This window comes from Clarias gariepinus, chromosome 5 (assembly GCF_024256425.1).
Source record: "Clarias gariepinus isolate MV-2021 ecotype Netherlands chromosome 5, CGAR_prim_01v2, whole genome shotgun sequence".
NCBI lineage: Eukaryota > Metazoa > Chordata > Actinopteri > Siluriformes > Clariidae > Clarias > Clarias gariepinus.
The window spans coordinates 491,018-509,918 of NC_071104.1; the positions used below are offsets into that span (position 1 = coordinate 491,018).

Genomic DNA, 18,901 nt, shown 5'->3' on the forward strand with positions numbered 1-18,901 from the left:
CAGGTTGTGTGTACAGTGTCCGCTCGGTGTTTCTGTGTGGAGTTGGAGAGAGAATTGATGAAGTGAGGAGGAGATCATCCGGGAGGTTCTCCTGCAGGTCCTCAGGTCGGTGTGAAGGGAACAAGACCAGCCTCAGGCGGTAGGGACTCGTATTAGGTTACTTACTTACTTACTTAGTTATATATATATATAGGGACGGAGGAACTAGCGCTGCCGGCTAACGGGGCTAAATGCTAACTAACCTAGCGGGGTGTGTGTGTGTGTGTGTGTGTGTGTGTGTGTGTGTGTGTGTGTCTGTCTGTCTGTCTGTCTGTCTGTGTGTGTGTGTGTCTGTGTGTGTGTGTGTGTCCGTTCTATAAAGCTCAGTCAGTTATAAATAAATATTGTGTTTAAATATGAACATTGTTCTGTCAGTCTAACTGGAGCTGTGGGTTAATCAAACACTGTCAAATATTAATTACACACACAGTATATTAACATTATAATATACACATTATATTATATACATTATATTATAGACATTATATTATAGACATTATATTATAGACATTATATTATACACATTATATTATAGACATTATATTATAGACATTATATTATAGACATTATATTATACACAGTATATTATACACAGTATATTATATACATTATATTATATACATTATATTATATACATTATAATATACACATTATATTATATACATTATATTATAGACATTATATTATAGACATTATATTATACACAGTATATTATACACAGTATATTATATACATTATATTATATACATTATATTATATACATTATAATATACACATTATATTATATACATTATATTATACACATTATATTATATACATTATATTATACACATTATTATATATACATTATATTATATACATTATATTATACACATTATTATATATACATTATATTATATACATTATATTATACACATTATTATATATACATTATATTATACACATTATATTATACACATTATATTATACACAGTATATTATATACATTATATTATACACATTATATTATACACAGTATATTATACACAGTATATTATATACATTATATTATACACATTATATTATACACATTATATTATACACAGTATATTATACACATTATATTATACACATTATATTATACACATTATATTATACACAGTATATTATACACATTATATTATACACATTATATTATACACATTATAATATACACTTATACACATTATATTATATACATTATAATATACACATTATATTATATACATTATATTATATACATTATATTATACACGTTATATTATACACGTTATATTATACACAGTATATTATATACAGTATATTATACACATTATATTATACACAGTATATTATACACAGTATATTATACACATTATATTATACACATTATATTATACACAGTATATTATATACATTATATTATACACAGTATATTATACACATTATATTATACACAGTATTATATATACATTATATTATACACAGTATATTATATACATTATATTATATACATTATATTATATACATTATATTATACACAGTATATTATACACATTATATTATACACAGTATTATATATACATTATATTATACACAGTATATTATATACATTATATTATATACATTATATTATATACATTATTATATATACATTATATTATACACAGAATTTCAACGTTTTGGTCCCCGAGCCACTTAATCACTTTTGCTTATGGCGCGGTGCTCCATCGTGCTGGAAAATACATTGTTCTTCACCAAACTGTTGTTGGATTGTTGGAAGAAGTTGCTGTTGGAGGGTGTTTTGGTACCGTTCTTTATTCATGGCTGTGTTTTTACACCAGGCCATCTTCCAAAAGTCTTCGCCTCACTGTGCGTGCAGACGCGCTCACACCTGCCTGCTGCCATTCCTGAGCAAGCTCTGCACTGGTGGCAATCCGATCCCGCAGCTGAATCCTCTTTAGGAGACGATTCTGGTGCTTGCTGGACTTTCTTGGATGCCCTGAAGCCTTCTTAACAAGAATTTAACCTCTTTCCTTGAAGTTTTTGATGATCCTATAAATTTTTGATTTTATTTGCGATCTAAGTAGCCACAATATCCTTGCCTGTAAAGCCATTTTTATGCAACACAATGATGGCTGCACGAGTTTCTTTCCATGGTTAACAATGAAAGAAAAATGACTTCAAGCATCACCCTCCTTTTAACATCTCAGTCAACATTTTTCCAGTCCTTAACTGTCCAATTTTGGTGAGCTCGTGCAAATTGTAGCCTCCTTTTCCTATTTGTAGTGGAGATGAGTGGTACCCGGTGGGGTCTTCTGCTGTTGTAGCCCATCCGCCTCAAGGTTGTGCGTGTTGTGGCTTCACAAATGCTTTGCTGCATACCTCGGTTGTAACGAGTGATTATTTCAGTCAAAGTTGCTCTTCTATCAGCTTGAATCAGTCGGCCCATTCTCCTCTGACCTCTAGCATCAACAAGGCATTTTCGCCCACAGGACTGCCGCATACTAGATGTTTTTCCCTTTTTACACCATTCTTTGTAAACCCTAGAAATGGTTGTGTGTGAAAATCCCAGTAACTGAGCAGATTGTGAATGCACAAAATTGCTTAAATCACCTTTCTTTCCCATTCTGACATTCAGGAGATTGTCTTGACCAGGACCACACCCCTAAATGCATTGAAGCAACTGCCATGTGATTGATTGATTAGATAATTGCATTAATGAGAAATTGAACAGGTGTTCCTAATAATCCTTTAGGTGATACACATTATATTATACACATTGCATTATACACATTATATTATACACATTATATTATACACATTATATTATACACAGTATATTATATACATTATATTATATACGTTATATTATACACAGTATATTATACACATTATATACAGCTGTGGATATATATATATATATGGGTGATTCCATCTCAAATCAACCAGTGGGTTCCACCACATGATCACAGATTTTGCAGATTTTTTCACCAATTGTTGGTATTGCCATGAAAATAAAAACCCCCAATTTTTTTGTCCCAACTCCCACTCGTTAAAAAATGGCAGCCATCTTGATTTTTGGCCTTGACGCGCTTCGAGACGTGCCACGCCCCTTTTTAAAATCCTCTTTTCCTTGATAACTCACTTGCTATATGTCATATGGAGATGAAACTGGGTATATTTTTGTAATTTGTTATGTAGATTCAGATTCTGCAATCAGAATTCGGCTATCTGCTGTGGTTATGGAGATATTTCTGAAAAAAAATTGGGGGGGGGGTACCCCTTTTCAACCCCCCAGAACCCAAGGTCTACATGTATATATGTTACTCAAAAAAATAGGGGTTACTTCACATCACCTTATCTTGAAAATAAATAAAAACCAGGGGTGTGTTATGCCCTGTTTTATAGAAATCATCAAAAATTAATTGTCCAGGTTTTGCAAATGTTTTACGATTTGATACACATTTTATATACAGAGAATGTACATGGATGTACACAATAGGCCTTATCTACCAGTAAATGTGTCATTTTATGGTGGTACATGTAAGATACATGTATCACTGTCAAACAGTATCCTAACTGAACCATTCAGGTTCATACTGATCAGAAAGTTGAATTATCTCCAACCAACTCCATGAGTGACCTCGCACTCAAGGAACTTGGTGATTGCATCATCTTTTTCTTGGTACTAATTAAGTGCAGAAAAACAAAAGCAGGTGAGTGTGTTTCATTTATGTTAATTTATTAACTGAAGCTTTCCAATGTAGTTTGTTATCTTAATCACAATCTGATTACAAAGACTTGATGGCAAAGCTCGTCTGTTCTTTGGATTCTCGTGACTATATGTTGCACAGGTGTGAGCAGTGCCCCCCTAAATCAAAACTATCTGATTATCTTGATTAGGGCAGGGCAATATGGGCAAAAATATTTATCACGATATATATTTAAATATTTGCGATAATGATATAACTGACGATATGATTGACACGAGACAAAGCAGCTGTTTGTATGTGCATTAAAGCTATATAAAATTTTAACAGTGCAAATGCAAATTCCACACCACTGAAGTTGCACCATTTTTACAAACCAATTCTGGTTCATCTGTTTCATTCAGCGATCTGCTTTCGCCTTTCTTATTCTCCGCCGCCGCCAAGCTTTTTCCGCCATAAGCGTTTGGAAACAAAGGCACTGCACATGCGTGTTTTACCCATATTCTATCGCGATATTTCATTTTCTTATCATTGCCCAACACTGTACAGGTATTACCGTGGAAGGTATGATATGGCCCAGCCCTAATCTTGATGGTATATTTGAAAATGCTGATTTGGACCCAGATGACATTGTTCAGTTCAAGCAGTGGATTTCATTATGAGACTTTGTGAAAAATGTGACTCCTGCACAGCTCATCACTACACAGCCAAGGCCCAAGCTGCTTATTTGAAAGAACTGAAAGAGAAACTTCCCATTGGAAAGGAGGCTGTTATCCTCATGGATTTTGCCGAATGCTATTCTTTCATTTGTCAGGATGCTGTTCAAGGTTTTCATTGGGATACATCCCAGGTGATTCTGCATCCCTTCGTGGTTTACTATAGGGGTGGTAGTGAAAACAATGGTTCACTAAGTTGCAAAAGTTTTTGTGTTTTTGTGTGAGAACACAATGCTATTGTTGTTGAACAAGGTTCTCAATCCACTGAAAGTTCTTCTACCAAATTTAAATCATGTGCATTACTTCTCAGATGGTGCAGCCAGCCAGTACAAGAATTTTACAAATTTGTGGAGGCATTTCCTATCAAAATGACTTTGGTAGCTACAAAGTGCATGCCTTTCCTAGTTGATATTATTTGTGTCACTGCAACTTAAAAGGTCTCGTACATGTACCCTTTTGGTCTTATTCCATGAACTCATTTTTGTGGGCTTTGTTCTTTCAGAATCAGATACCCAGGGTGATGGAAAAAAAACTGTGATTAGTCCTTTCAGTGTCTTTGACTAGACATGCATTACAGAAGAATTTGAGGTAACTTTTACTTTGAAAGGACCACATTTTATGAGTATGCATTAAGTATTCTACAGATATTGCAGTACATTTCTGTGTGTCAAATCATAAAATGTTGCAAAACCTGGACAATTAATTTTTGATGATTTCTATAAAACAGGGCATAACACACCCCTGGTTTTTATTTATTTTCAAGATAAGGTGATGTGACCCCTATTTTTTTGAGTAACATATATACATGTAGACCTTGGGTTCTGGGGGGTTGAAAAGGGGTACCCCCCCCCAATTTTTTTTCAGAAATATCTCCATAACCACAGCAGATAGCCGAATTCTGATTGCAGAATCTGAATCTACATAAAAAATTACAAAAATATACCCAGTTTCATCTCCATATGACATATAGCAAGTGAGTTATCAAGGAAAAGAGGATTTCAAAAAGGGGCGTGGCACGTCTCGAAGCGCGTCAAGGCCAAAAATCAAGATGGCTGCCATTTTTTAACGAGTGGGAGTTGGGACAAAAAAATTGGGGGTTTTTATTTTCATGGCAAGATCAACAATTGGTGAAAAAATCAGCAAAATCTGAGAAGTGATGGTGGAAATTTTCTCTTTCATTGGTTGATTTGAGATGGAATTACTCATATATATATAATATAATATAATATAATAAGAGAGCTCTGTAATATAATGAGTTTATGATGTTTATTTCCTTCCAGCTGCATGTGTGTGTGTGTGTAACTGCTGACAATATTTCTCCTAAATTCTAAATATAATTATTGTTATTTAGAGTGTACAGTATATTTAAAGGAAATGACATCAGAACATATAAAATACCCCACAATCATACAGTATTTACGGAGTTAATAACTCAAATAAACCAAAATGTGAATAATTAGTAAACACATTGTGTTAATGCTTCGGCTCAATAACATTAATAAATCAGTATTTGGTGGAATAATAACCTGATCTACAGTTACAGCTTTCATGTGTTTTGTCTCTCCAGCAGTTTTTCACTTCACTGTTGTGGAACTTTATATAAGTCTTTATAATAAAAAGCAAACAGTTCAGCTTTACGTGATGGTTTCTGACCCTCCATCTTCTTCTTTATGACATTCCAGAAGTTTCCTGGACTAAACTGCTCTGTTCTCTTATTATTTATTCAGAGCTGTGGAGGGACTGGAACCACCACTCACCTCGCGATACCATATCATCATCACAATACCTTTGTGTCTGTTCAGTTAATATTGTGATTCTATAAGTATCATGATTTTATAATTATTTAGATTCTATATTACATTTTCCCCAATTTTGTTACAATTTTAAATCTTTTAAAAAAGTTTAATGAATAAATAAATGTAGCTTGTTCCGTAGAACATTAGCTTTTTCTGTTAAAACCCAAGCACAGCATTTAAACACTACAAACTAACTTAAAATACAAGAGATGTTTAATCTCTGTTATAAATGTAATAAATAGTTGTTTTTTTAAATCATTTTTGGAGTCAGCTCAGCAATACGTGAATCAGCACACAAGAGAATTGTGATGCAGAACTAAATGATGTTTATCCTTAGACCGGTTCTGTGTCACATCCAGTCCGAGTCAGGACTTTAGTTCCTACCTGCATGTCCAGTTAAATAGAGACAATGTAAAAAAAAACACACAGCTCTGGTTTCATCTCTCTCTGATGTTAACGAATAAACTGTAGAAGAAAGCAGAACTTCCAGGCCATGCCCACAAGTCACATGACTGAATGGTTAGAGAACACGCTGGTAATTTGTTCACTTTTGTTCCCCACAGTGTACAAGATGACGACGATTGTCCACGACGCCTCAGAGTCCGTCCCCCTGTGCCGGGAGTACAACCTCTACCTGAAACCCATCGCCAAGATGACCATCAGTGTGTCGCTCCCTCAGCTCAAGATGCCCGGGAAGTCCATCTCCAACTGGGAGGTGATGGAGCGCCTGAAGAGCATGGTTCACCCGGAGCAGTTTTCCTCACTCCGGATCTCCAAGAGCACCATGGATTACATCCGCTTCGAGGGCGAGGCGGAGAACAAGAGCGCCGTCAAACGCTTTCTGACCAACCTGGAAGGGAAGAGTATCAAACTTAGCGGCTTCACCGATGTCCTGAAGGTACGCGCTGCTGAAACGAAGACCGACTTCCCCACACGTCACGACTGGGACTCGTTCTTCCGTGACGCTCAGGACATGAACGAGACCGTCCCCGGAGAGAGACCAGACACCATCCACCTCGAGGGACTTCCCTGCAAATGGTTCGCCCAGAGAGACTCCTTATCAGACAAACCCTCAGAAGACGTCTTGAAGGTGGTGTTTGAAAAGTTCGGGAAGATCCGTAACGTCGACATTCCCATGTTGGATCCGTACAGGGAGGAGATGACGGGGAAGAGCTTCAACACCTTCTCCTTCGGCGGACACTTGAACTTCGAGGGCTTCATCCAGTATGAGGATCACACAGGGTTCGTGAAGGCCATGAGCTCGCTGAGGGGAATGAAGCTGCTGTACCGGGGCGAGGACGGGAAAGCCATGGCCTGTGGGGTTAAGGTACGTCCTGCTCCACGCGTTGTACTTTTATTGTTATTATTGTTGTTATTACAACTCTTGAGTAACACCCAGCGAAATCCTCCCAGGTGTCCTTCGACACAACCAAACACCTGAGCGACTGCTCGCTGAAAAAGAGACACCAGGAGCGCATGAAGCTTCAGGAGCTGGAGAGGCAGAGAGAGGAGCAGAAAAAAAGAGAGAAGGAGGAGGAGGAGAGACGCAAGGAAGAAGAACGGTAAGTCTTAGCATAATCAGACACTGCGTTACTATAGACAGACGTGTAACGCTGTAACTCCTGTATGAGGTGAGAGAAATCCCTCCACCACGAGCGACTGGAGCGCCTGTGATCTTCAGACCCTTCCCCAAGTCCATCCGCGTGTCTCCTGCTCTTACTCTGTCTCTGTGTCCCCTGAAGCCCAGAGGCTGAGCAACATACACACCAAAGGAGAAGCTCGAGCTGATTACTGTGTCAGTCTGTAATGATTCATGTGCTTTAAAATTCTCTGATATCAACAGTGAGACTCTCAGGAAACCACGCCCCTCCCCCCCATTTCACATTACAGGTCGTCCCCGATTTACAAACATTGAAGTTATGAATTTCCGCAGATACGAACGGACCGCGGTTCTACAAACATTCGTAGATGTGAATAAATCTCAGAAGTATCTCACATGTAGTGTGCAAAAAATAGATACTGCAGTGCAACAGGTACAATATTAGCAATTATATACAATTTTATCAGTGGATAAGTGAATGTATAAAATGTCTAAAGTCCGGTATATTGTGTGTGTGTGTGTGTGTGTGTGTGTGTGTGTGTGTGTGTATGTGTGTGTGTGAGTGAGTGAGAGAGAGAGAAAGAGAGAGAGAGAGAGAGAGAGAGAGAAAGAAATGAGTCTGCTCCATCGGTTTCAATAATTCAGTCCGGAGACACAATGATAGACAGTGTCTGTCCTGTAAACCTGTCCTAATGGTGAATTATAATAATTAGGAAAATTCTCAATGAGACAGAGTTCACAGTCCAATACAGCAGAAAACAGCTCTGAGAAAAATTGTGTCCAGGATTTCCTTCGCCATTTAAAGGCACAGAGACAACACTTCCGTTTGACATGTGACATATACAGACTTCCGGTTAGCAGCCACATGGACTAGACGTGTAAGTTAGGTGCTCCGACAATTTTTAATTTCTTTATTCCCTTACTCGTCTTTAAATGTTGAATTAAATCTTTAGTTTACAATAACTTTATACTCTACCCCACGGTTATTTACTTTTCATCGATAATGGCTACCAGGAGTGTTAAAAGCGGGAAAAAAGACGACACTGTGACCGCTCTAACAGTCGAGACTATCTCAGCGCTGTTAGATAAACACCGTGAAGCGTTAGCGGCTAAATTTAAATCAGCGTTTAGTTTACTAGAAAGTAAACTGGACCAAATCCAAGCCCAAGTAGAGGACCATGGACAGCGCTTACCTTCACTAGAACTCGCTACAGATGACCTGAGCCAGCGGGTGAGTGAGTTGGAAAACATCTACTCCGTACTTCGGGAAAGTAACACTAAGTTAACGGCCAAAGTCGTAGACCTAGAAGGCCGGAGCAGGAGACAAAACCTGCGTGTCCTGGGTCTTCCGGAGGGTACTGAGAGTGGACTCCCTACCGAGTTCTTCTCGAAATTTCTGTGCGAGGTGTTTGGGAGTGAAACGCTTTCATCCCCGCCTGAGATTGACAGAGCCCACCGCATACCTACATCCAAACCCGCTTCAGGTCAGAGACCTCGGCCCGTCATTCTCCGTGTGCACCGGTACCAGGTTAAAGACCTTCTGGTTCGGGAGGCTCGGCGGAGAGGGAAGGTGGAATACCGCGGTCAGCAGGTTCGTATCGTGGAAGACTACGCTCCCGAAGTTTTAAGCCAGCGAGCCGAGTATAGAGACGTTATGACTGAGTTATACAACCGTGGACTCCGGCCTTCTCTCCTGTATCCAGCACGGCTCCGGATAACTCTCTCTACCGGACAGAAGAAGTGGCTTCGCTCGGTGGAAGAGGCGCAGAAACACATAGACAGTCTGCCGAAAACTACGTAGTGCACTATAGTTTTATTTTTTAATACTACAATTCTCAGGAAAGTACCTTTTAAATTTTAAATCTAGCCATGTTTACGTTTTTTCCTGGTATGAGGAATTTTCCTGGTATTTTTCTATTATTATTTTCTCTATTTCTAGTCACGTGTAATTTACATGTTTGTTTATTTTTTAGAGTTACAATGTGACGTGGGGGGAGGGGGGTTGTTTTGTGTTTTTCTCTTATTTAGAGATTTCAGTATTGGAGTGGGGAAATGTTTTATTTATATATTTAATTCTTAGTTTTTGTAAACTGTGTCGGAGCAGAAGATGGTGTGGTTAGCGGCAGGAAGATTGGTTAGGTGGAGAATGGAAGGATGGAAGAGCTTGCTGCTTTGTTTCTTAGCAGGTATCTTTGTTTGTTTGGGGGCAGTGGGGTGTGTGGGGGAGGGGTGTGGGGGGCAGGGGTGGGGGTTCTCCAAAGCCAGAATTGTGTTAGTTCAGTACACACGGTGTATCTTTGATAGGTTGCTCTGTGTTTTACACTTCTGTTTTAAGGCTGACGCTAGGCATTTCATTATTATTTATGTTTATCTATCTGCATCTCCTCTTAGGGAGGATGAATAGTTCTTTAAACTTTGTGAGCTGGAATGTTAAGGGTTTAAACCATCCGGTCAAGAGAAGGAAGGTGCTCTCACACCTTAAACAACTTAACACTGCAATCGCATTTTTACAAGAAACTCACATTCGCAGTTCTGATAATTCTCGTCTTATGTCGCGTTGGGGAGGGCAGCACTACCACTCGACCTTTCAGGCCAAAGCTAGGGGCGTCTCAATTCTCATTAGTCCAAACATCTCTTTTGAGCATCATAATGTTATTGCGGATATACATGGTCGTTATATCATTGTTTCAGGGAAGTTATTTAATACTAATGTAGTGTTGGCTAATTTATATGCCCCTAATTATGATGATGGTTCCTTCTTTAAACAATTTTCCTTCAAGATCCATCACATTTCCTTTAGATCCATCACTTGACAGGTCATCTTCCAATCCTATACGTCTGAGTAAATCCGCCACGCTACTTCAGTCCTATCTTTGCAGTTTTGGTATTTTTGACATATGGCGCTTTCTTAATCCAAAAAAGAGAGAATACTCATTTTTCTCACATGTTCATCATACTTTCTCCAGAATTGATTATTTCTTCATAGATAATCAACTGATCTTAATGGTTAACACCTGCGCTTATCAGAGCATTGTGATATCGGATCATGCTCCAGTTGTTATGTCTATAAAGATCCCTGATCTCCCTCAGATTAATAAACATTGGCGTTTTAATTCATCGTTACTGATAGAGGATGATTTTGTTAAATTTAAGGAAGACCATATAGTTTTTTTCTTAGACACAAATGAAACACCTGAAGTGTCATGTTTAACTGTTTGGGATGCTCTGAAAGCCTACCTCAGGGGACAGATAATTTCATACACTGCAAATATGAAAAGGAAGGCATATAAAGAGCGAAAAGATTTGACCAACCAAATTAAAGAAATTGATCAGCAGTATGCTCTATTTAAAAACCCTGATCTGTATAAAAAACGCGTAGAATTACAAAGTAAGTTTGAACTCATCTCAACACGTTAACGAACGTCAATTATTAAAGAGTAGGAGCCAATTTTACATTCATGGTGACAAATCTGGGAAACTTTTAGCTAGTCAGTTAAGAGGATTTAGAGCACAACAACACATTACAAGAATTCGGATGGAGGATGGTACCATTACTACCGATCATTCTAAAATTAATGATGCATTCAGGAATTTGTATTCTCGATTATATACTTCTGAGTTCCCAAAGGACCATAGTTTAGTTGAGAATTTCCTGACTCAATTAGATATCCCAACACTGTCCCCTGATTCTAGATTAAGATTAGAGGAGCCCATATCACAAGAGGAGATCAGTTCCGCTATCTCATCATTGCAATCTGGCAAGTCCCCGGGTCCTGACGGGTTCCCTGCAGAGTTTTTTAAATCATTCTCCTCATACCTTGTACCACAACTAGCTTTGGTTCTTTCTGAATCTTTTCAGCAAGGTAAGATGCCTGCGTCATTTAATGAAGCTCGCATCACCCTTATAGCAAAGAGAGATAAAGACCCAACAGAGTGCTCTTCATATAGACCAATCTCTTTTCTCATTGTGGATGTTAAAATCCTTGCTAAAGTCTTGGCTCGTAGATTAGAGAATGTTCTACCCTCAATTATATCTGAGGACCAGACCGGTTTTGTCAAAAATCGCTTTTCTTACTTTAACATTAGATGCCTTATGGATGTCCTGTACACACCATCAGAGGGGATCCCTGAGTGTGTCCTTTCTTTGGATGCTGAAAAGGCTTTTGATCGTGTGGAATGGGAGTATTTATTTAGGGCTTTAAAAAAATTCAATTTTGGTCCAAGTTTTATCAATTGGGTTAAATGATTATATTCAAGCCCTACTGCCTCAGTTCTGACAAATGCTCAGCAGTCCCAACCATTCGGCCTTCAGCGGGGAACTCGTCAGGGGTGTCCTCTTAGCCCATTGCTCTTTAACCTTGCCATTGAGCCACTAGCAATTGCATTCCGCAGTTGTAGGGATATATCTGGGATTTGGAGGCAGGGAGAAGAACATAAAGTTTCCCTTTATGCAGATGACCTTCTACTTTTTATATCAAATCCAATCTCCTCCCTTCCACCTGTGCTGTCATTGCTCAGTGAATTTAGCTATTTTTCAGGATATAGGCTGAATTTGCACAAAAGTGAACTTTTTCTGCTAAATAATACAGCACTAACAACTGGTATCCACAATTTTCCATTCAACATAGTGAAAAATCAGTTTACCTACCTCGGTATTATAATCACAAGGAAACATAAAAACCTTTTTAAAGAAAATTTCATTAGGTTGTTGAGCCAAACTAAAAAGGACTTGGAAAAATGGTCACCACTGTCCATGTCCCTGGTGGGACGCATTAATGCCATTAAAATGAGTGTTCTTCCTAAATTTTTATATCTTTTCCAGTCTGTACCTGTTTTTATTCCCAAATCTTACTTTGGTGCTTTAGGCTCAATTATATCCTCTTACCTTTGGAAAGGTAAACATCCACGACTGAATAAGTCCCTACTTCAAAGATCTAAAAGAGACGGTGGCATGGCTCTGCCTAATTTTCGCTTTTACTACTGGGCAGCAAACATTCGATCTGTCATCTTTTGGGCATATTTTTATAACCAACCTAATCGGCCTGCCTGGGTGGAAATGGAGATAAAGTCTGTAAAGAATCTCTCTGTCTCTGCACTCCTTGGATCTGCACTCCCCATCCCCTCAATAAAATCTATCAATAACTCAGTTGTTAGTCATACCCTGAGAGTGTGGGCTCAGTTCAGACAGCACAGCGGTCTTCTGGGCTTCTCTCTGTCCAGTCCTATCGTCTCTAACCATCTCTTCCAACCTTCTTTACATGATTCAGTGTTTCAGGAATGGTACAATAAGGGTATCAAGCTTTGCAAAGATCTGTTTGTTGACCATAGGTTTGCATCATTTGAACAGCTTTCTGAAAGGTTTAACCTACCCAATTTTTATTTTTTCAGATACCTGCAAGTAAGACACTTCATTAGCTCTTCAATACCAAATTTCCCTGAAGCTCCTGATGTAAATATTATAGATAATCTCCTATGTTTGTCCCCGCTGCGTAAAGGCCTAATATCCACTATTTATGGTGGATTGATGGGTTTGAGTACGCCTTTGTGTCACTATCAGATGATACTTGGAATTCAATTCTTAAACTGGTCAACTCAACTTCCTTATGTGCTCGCCACTCTTTATTACAGTTTAAGGTTGTACACAGGGCTCATTTCTCTAAACTTAAACTTTCCCGTTTTTACCCAGGCATTGATCCTTGTTGTGAAAAATGTAAAAGTGGAGAGGCGTCTCTTATTCATATGTACTGGACATGCCCGAATTTGGAAAAATTCTTGAGGGATGTTTTTAAAACCTTGTCGTATATATTGAAATGCAACCTTGAACCAGACCCTCTGATCGCTCTCTTTGGTGTCACTGGAGAGGAAGACAAGCGTCTAACTCCAGCTAAACAGCGTTTGTTATCTTTTGCGACACTTCTGGCCAGGCGTTCTCTTTTATTCAAATGGAAGGATGCCACTTCACCCACTCACGCCCAGTGGCTCAGAGATATTATGTCCTGTTTGTCCCTGGAGAAGATCCACTACTCAATCCGTTATTCAGACTTGAAATTTCAGCAGGTGTGGGGGCCTTTCCTTCGCTTTTTTCATATACATTTATAGTTTGATTCCATTCTTATTTAATTGTTTGTCTGTTTGTTTTTCTTTTCCTTTTTTTTTGCATGCAGAACTAAAAAACTTCCAGCTCCATATGTGTATGTGTATATATATATATATATATATATATATATATATATAGTTTTTTTTTTTCTTTTTTCTCCTGTCTTTTAGATGCCTGGCGTCTAGCCTTTCTTATACATGTAAAGCTGGCTTGGAGTCAGGGAGGGGTGGGGTGGGTGCTATAGGGTTTATAAGGGGGTCATAGAATCTACAGTATATTGAAACATTACATGTTTACCCTGTTATATCCCTGTTTAAAATCAATAAAAATATTGATGAGTGACATGTGACATATTCATTAGACGCAGTTACAGTTTTTGGCGACATGCTGGCAGTGTGGTGAAAGGGGACAGAGATTTAGTCAAGTGGACTGGTATGATTTACATTGTATATTCATGTCAGAGGCGTACAAGACTTATTTAGTCAGATTTCAGAACAAATCTGACTTTCAAACGTGCTCCTGGAACAAAACTCGTTTGTAAGTCGGAGATTACTTGTGGTGTTTAGTCTTGTCTCAATATTCCTCACGCTGATGTGGCAACCTGAATACATAATTCATTAGTGTGAAATAAAGTCTACTGATGTGTGTTCTGTGGACCGGCATCTCAAGCTGAAATTCTGTTCGATATTCTGGGGAAACCATTCAACAATGACCGTAACATGAACACCCCACAGGTAGACCTATGGATTATTTCTCTGCCAGGAGTCACTGAGTTAAAGGAACATGACTCTTCAGGATTAAAACCATAATGTGCCAACACACACCTTAATAAGGGACAATAAAATCCATCTCCCTCCTATAACAGTGTGTCAGTAACGCTCAAAACGTACACTGATATCAATCGAGTCAAAGGTTATGATTTATAACATCATATAAAGTCTGAACATACGTGAGGGGCAGTAAAGCTGACACACATGTTATTTAACACACATTGAAGTGAATGTTTAAAAACGCCCCTGTAATTCTGCTTCATGTTCACTAGCACCAGGTGTGCAGCTTTGTCATGTACGCACGCTGTGGGTTTACCTGACAGTCCAGGTGTTGACAGTCCCCCATGTGGCCGTGTGTCTTTGTCCACTTTGTGCTTGCAGGAAGCAGCGTGAGCTGGAGGAGGCCGAGAAGGAAAAGAGGAGAGAGGAGAAGCTACGGAAGCGAGAGCAGAAACTGAAGGAGCGTGAGGAGAAGAAGAACCAAAAGAAAGTGAAGAAGCAGCAGGAGGAGGAGCAAAAGAAACTCCACCAGAAGATCGCTCTGGAGGAGAGGAAGCTGCTGCTGGTACAGAGGAACCTGGAGACCATCCGGCTCATTGCTGAGCTGCTGAGCAGAGCTAAGGTTACAGTCCAGACTCTTTATACATCTATAGTCATATTTAGCTTCCTCAGTTTGGTTTATTCAACTTCTAGAAGGTACAGAGACAGGAAGTGTGTTTCGAGCAAACAGAAGTATCCTTTTATACAACTGAAAAATTAACTGTTACTATAGAAACAATTCCGTATAAGAATAAGGTCATGCGCCTTTGGAGAACCTTTGACCTGACCAGCGAGCTAGTGTTAGCATTAGCTTTTAACATGTGATAACGTGCTGATTCTTTGTTGCTCTCAGGCCATGAGGCAGCAGCAGCTGGAGCGAGAGAAGGCAGAACTCGTCCGTCTGCAGAAAGAGGCAGAGCTTCAGCGTCAGCAGGAGGCGGAGCTTCGCCGTAAACAGGAGGCGGAGCTGCGGCGGGTGGAGACCGAAAAGGCTCGAGCTCTAGAGCTTCAGAGGAAAGAACGAGAGCTGAGGGACCGATTGTTGGGGAACCTTCTAAAGAAAACCACAAACCGGGGGGCGGAGTCTAATGGTGAGGTTGAGGAGGGGGAGGGGCCCAGTCCTGAAGCTCCCACGGCGGAGGGGGCGAACAGAATCTCCACCCCTGTCACCAGGGGGCACCAAGAGAGCAAACCACGGAAAGAGGAGGAGCAGCGATCCTCCAGAGAATGGAATCACAGTTGTGGGAGGAGCCGGAGTCGGAGTAGGAGTGATCAGAGGAGGAGCAGGAACCGGCGGTACCGAAACGGGCACAGTAGAAATAGCAGCGGTCAGAGACAGAGTCGAAACAGGAGGCCCAGTCGTGGGCGGAGCTTAAGCATGAGTAGTAGTCAAAGGCGGGAAAGACGGAGGGATAGAAAGGGTGGAGGGCGGAGCCATAGGTACAGCCATGGAGAGAGTGGCAGCAGCAGCAGCGGAAGAAGCACGAGTCGGTCTTCCAGTCGAGAGCGGAGTCGCCGATCCAGGCGCCACTGAATACACACATTACTGTAACAATTTCACAAAATAAATTAAAATAAAGTGTGTTAATGACTTTAGGATGTGTTCAGGAGAGATGATGATCTGCACATGGTGCTGTTTAAAGCTCTGAGAGGAGACCAGGGGTCACCTGAAGGTTACACCAGAGTTATTACACGTTATTTTGTTTGAGTTAGCATTGTTACACTGTAGGGTTACGCGACTAGCGTTTTTCACAACCGAAACATGTTCAGGGCTTTGGCTACAGCGCGTTTCCCCTGACTGATTACAACACCGTTATAAACCCCGTTATAAACCACACCCACATCACCAGATTAAGTTTAGCTACTTTATTAAACATCTCCAGCACTGATGGAAATAGGGACGAGAACCGATACCATATCATCACAATACCTCGGTCTCGATTGGATCTGTGTTTCAATATTCAATATTATAATTATTATTATTATTATTTCATACAACTTTGAACAAGCTTAGCAAATAATTAGTTTCTACGACACAGGACGCTGTGCTGCCTGACGATAAGGGAATCATTTAGAGCTCCACCTGTAGGATTATAGAAGAACTGCAGCATTTTTACCGCCTCAAATGCAAACATGTATAAATGAATAAAACAAGAAAAAGAATAGACTTGAGTGATTTTGGAGACGCAACTCACCACACACAGGAGAATCGTGATGCGTCACTGAGTAGATTTTTTCCGACTTACAGGGAACGGTATGAGGACACGGTACGGTGTTTTACACTCGAGACGTTCCTGCTCTTATAATAGAAGTGTATAATAAAAGTCCACTTTAGTTATGGTGGAGGCGGAGCTCAGTCACATGACCTCGCCTTAGTTTTAAGGGTTCCATACGACTCCAAAGATTTTAGTTACACAGTATAATAGCTGAAGGCTAGCATACGGCCTAACTAACACAGCAGTGTGCTAGCACTAGATGTTGATGAAAACCTGATCATTTCAGAACAAAGTGTTTATATCCTGATTGTTCCTGAAGTGTGTGTGTGTGTGTGTGTGTGTGTGTGTGTGATAAGAGATAAATAACTAATGTAGCACTGGACCGATCAGCTTCAGGTCGTATAATCAGGCTAAGTTGCTGAGTTTACGCTACACACAGCAGCAGGAGTGTGTGTGTGTGAGAGAGAAAGTTGAACTGGTTCTGTGGAACATTACAGGAATAATTATATTAACAATGCAGACTTTAAAACAAATGAAAGCAGTAATTAAGTTAAGAACGTCATTATCAGACGAAACAATCAGTATTTCTTCAACTTTAGTAAAATATTTAGAAATGAAGGTTTGGGTTTAGTGACATCATGCTGCAGCTCAGCGACGTCGCCGCTGTTACAGACTGTGTGTGTGTGTGCATGTTTTGTAAACTGTGGTTAGAGTGACCCCCCCCCCCAACACTCCCACCATGGCCTCATCACGCTCCTTCTTCTCCTCCTCCTCCGTCGACCCGAGGATGTCTGCGCTCACACACGCCAAAGCCAAAGATATTTGTTGGGTTTTGTGTATTTTTGTGTTATTGTGATTTCCTGTAGATGAATCACAGATATTCTGAGAAAGTGAGGAAAGGTTGTGCTGCTTGAATGTAAGACACCTCACATCTCACCGACCTGAAGTGTTTAAAGAGTTAAAAACACCCACAAACACAAAGACTTTACTTTCCTGTGAGTATTTTTATGACTTGAGTGTTTGAAGCTTTCTGAGGTCCTCATGCTGTTTTATTTTTCTTTTCTTTTGTTTTACACCGTTGTTGTTGTTTTTTTTTTTTTTAGGTTAGATGTATGTTTTAAAAGAGTTTTTTTGGAGTTAATAAATTCATTGTGGTTATCTCAGACTCAGCCTGTGTTCGGTGGTTTGTTGTGATTTCACTCTTTATCTCCAGATACAATGTTAAATTAATCTCAAGTGAAGATAAAGTTAATAAGATGATGTGGAGACATGAGGCCCTGCAAGATCAGATTGCAAAAAGTGTTTAGTCTTGTCTCGACGTCTCGGCCCACCATGATGCACCGTTATACATGCAACCAAACACACACACACACACACACCTGAATTGTAAGGTGTAAATTCATCACTCGGTTCCTTTAAGATTTTCTTACTTCGAGGACACGTGAACTCGAGTCACGCTTCACCTTCAGTTCCTTGTTCTGAACCACAGAAACCCTTCATGTAATCAGCAGAGGGATAATCCTGCACTCGACCCCACACACACACACACACACCAACTCATTATAATAACCAGATCCTTTACAACAGAAATCCACTGGTGTAGGGAATTCAGTTTAGGAGGAAAAAGAGCAAAGGTTTTATATACGTGTGTGTGTGTGTCCTTCTGCCCTACGTTGTGCTGACACCCCGTTCAGGGTGAACCCTGTCTCATGCCCGATTCCTTTGGGATACACCCCAGGCGTCCTGTGACCCTGTACAGAATAAAAGCAGAATGTTACATTTTAAAAGCATTCAGGAAAACAAACAAACGATAGAGTTCATGTTCTGGGTTTAGTTTTCCTTCTCATGTTAATTCAGGCTTGGAAAAGTGCTGGTTGACCGAATCCAAGTGCGACAACCAGTTACAGTCCTGTCCAGA

The 18,901-nt window shown here is 39.7% G+C and overlaps 1 protein-coding gene across 2 annotated transcripts; it reads left to right on the forward strand.

Moving 5' to 3' along the window:
• akap17a (A kinase (PRKA) anchor protein 17A) lies at nucleotides 1-17,695 on the forward strand. Of its 2 annotated transcripts, none has more exons than XM_053496214.1 (5): nucleotides 1-139; nucleotides 6,825-7,588; nucleotides 7,675-7,823; nucleotides 15,110-15,350; nucleotides 15,621-17,695. In XM_053496214.1, exons 2-5 carry the CDS (start codon nucleotides 6,833-6,835, stop codon nucleotides 16,299-16,301), a joined length of 1,827 nt encoding a protein of 608 aa, XP_053352189.1. In that variant the 5' UTR covers nucleotides 1-139; nucleotides 6,825-6,832; the 3' UTR covers nucleotides 16,302-17,695. The 2 variants fall into 2 exon arrangements, with proteins under 2 accessions (XP_053352189.1, XP_053352190.1); XM_053496215.1 differs by having other exon boundaries at nucleotides 5-105.
• The last annotated feature ends 1,206 nt before the right edge of the window (nucleotides 17,696-18,901 follow it).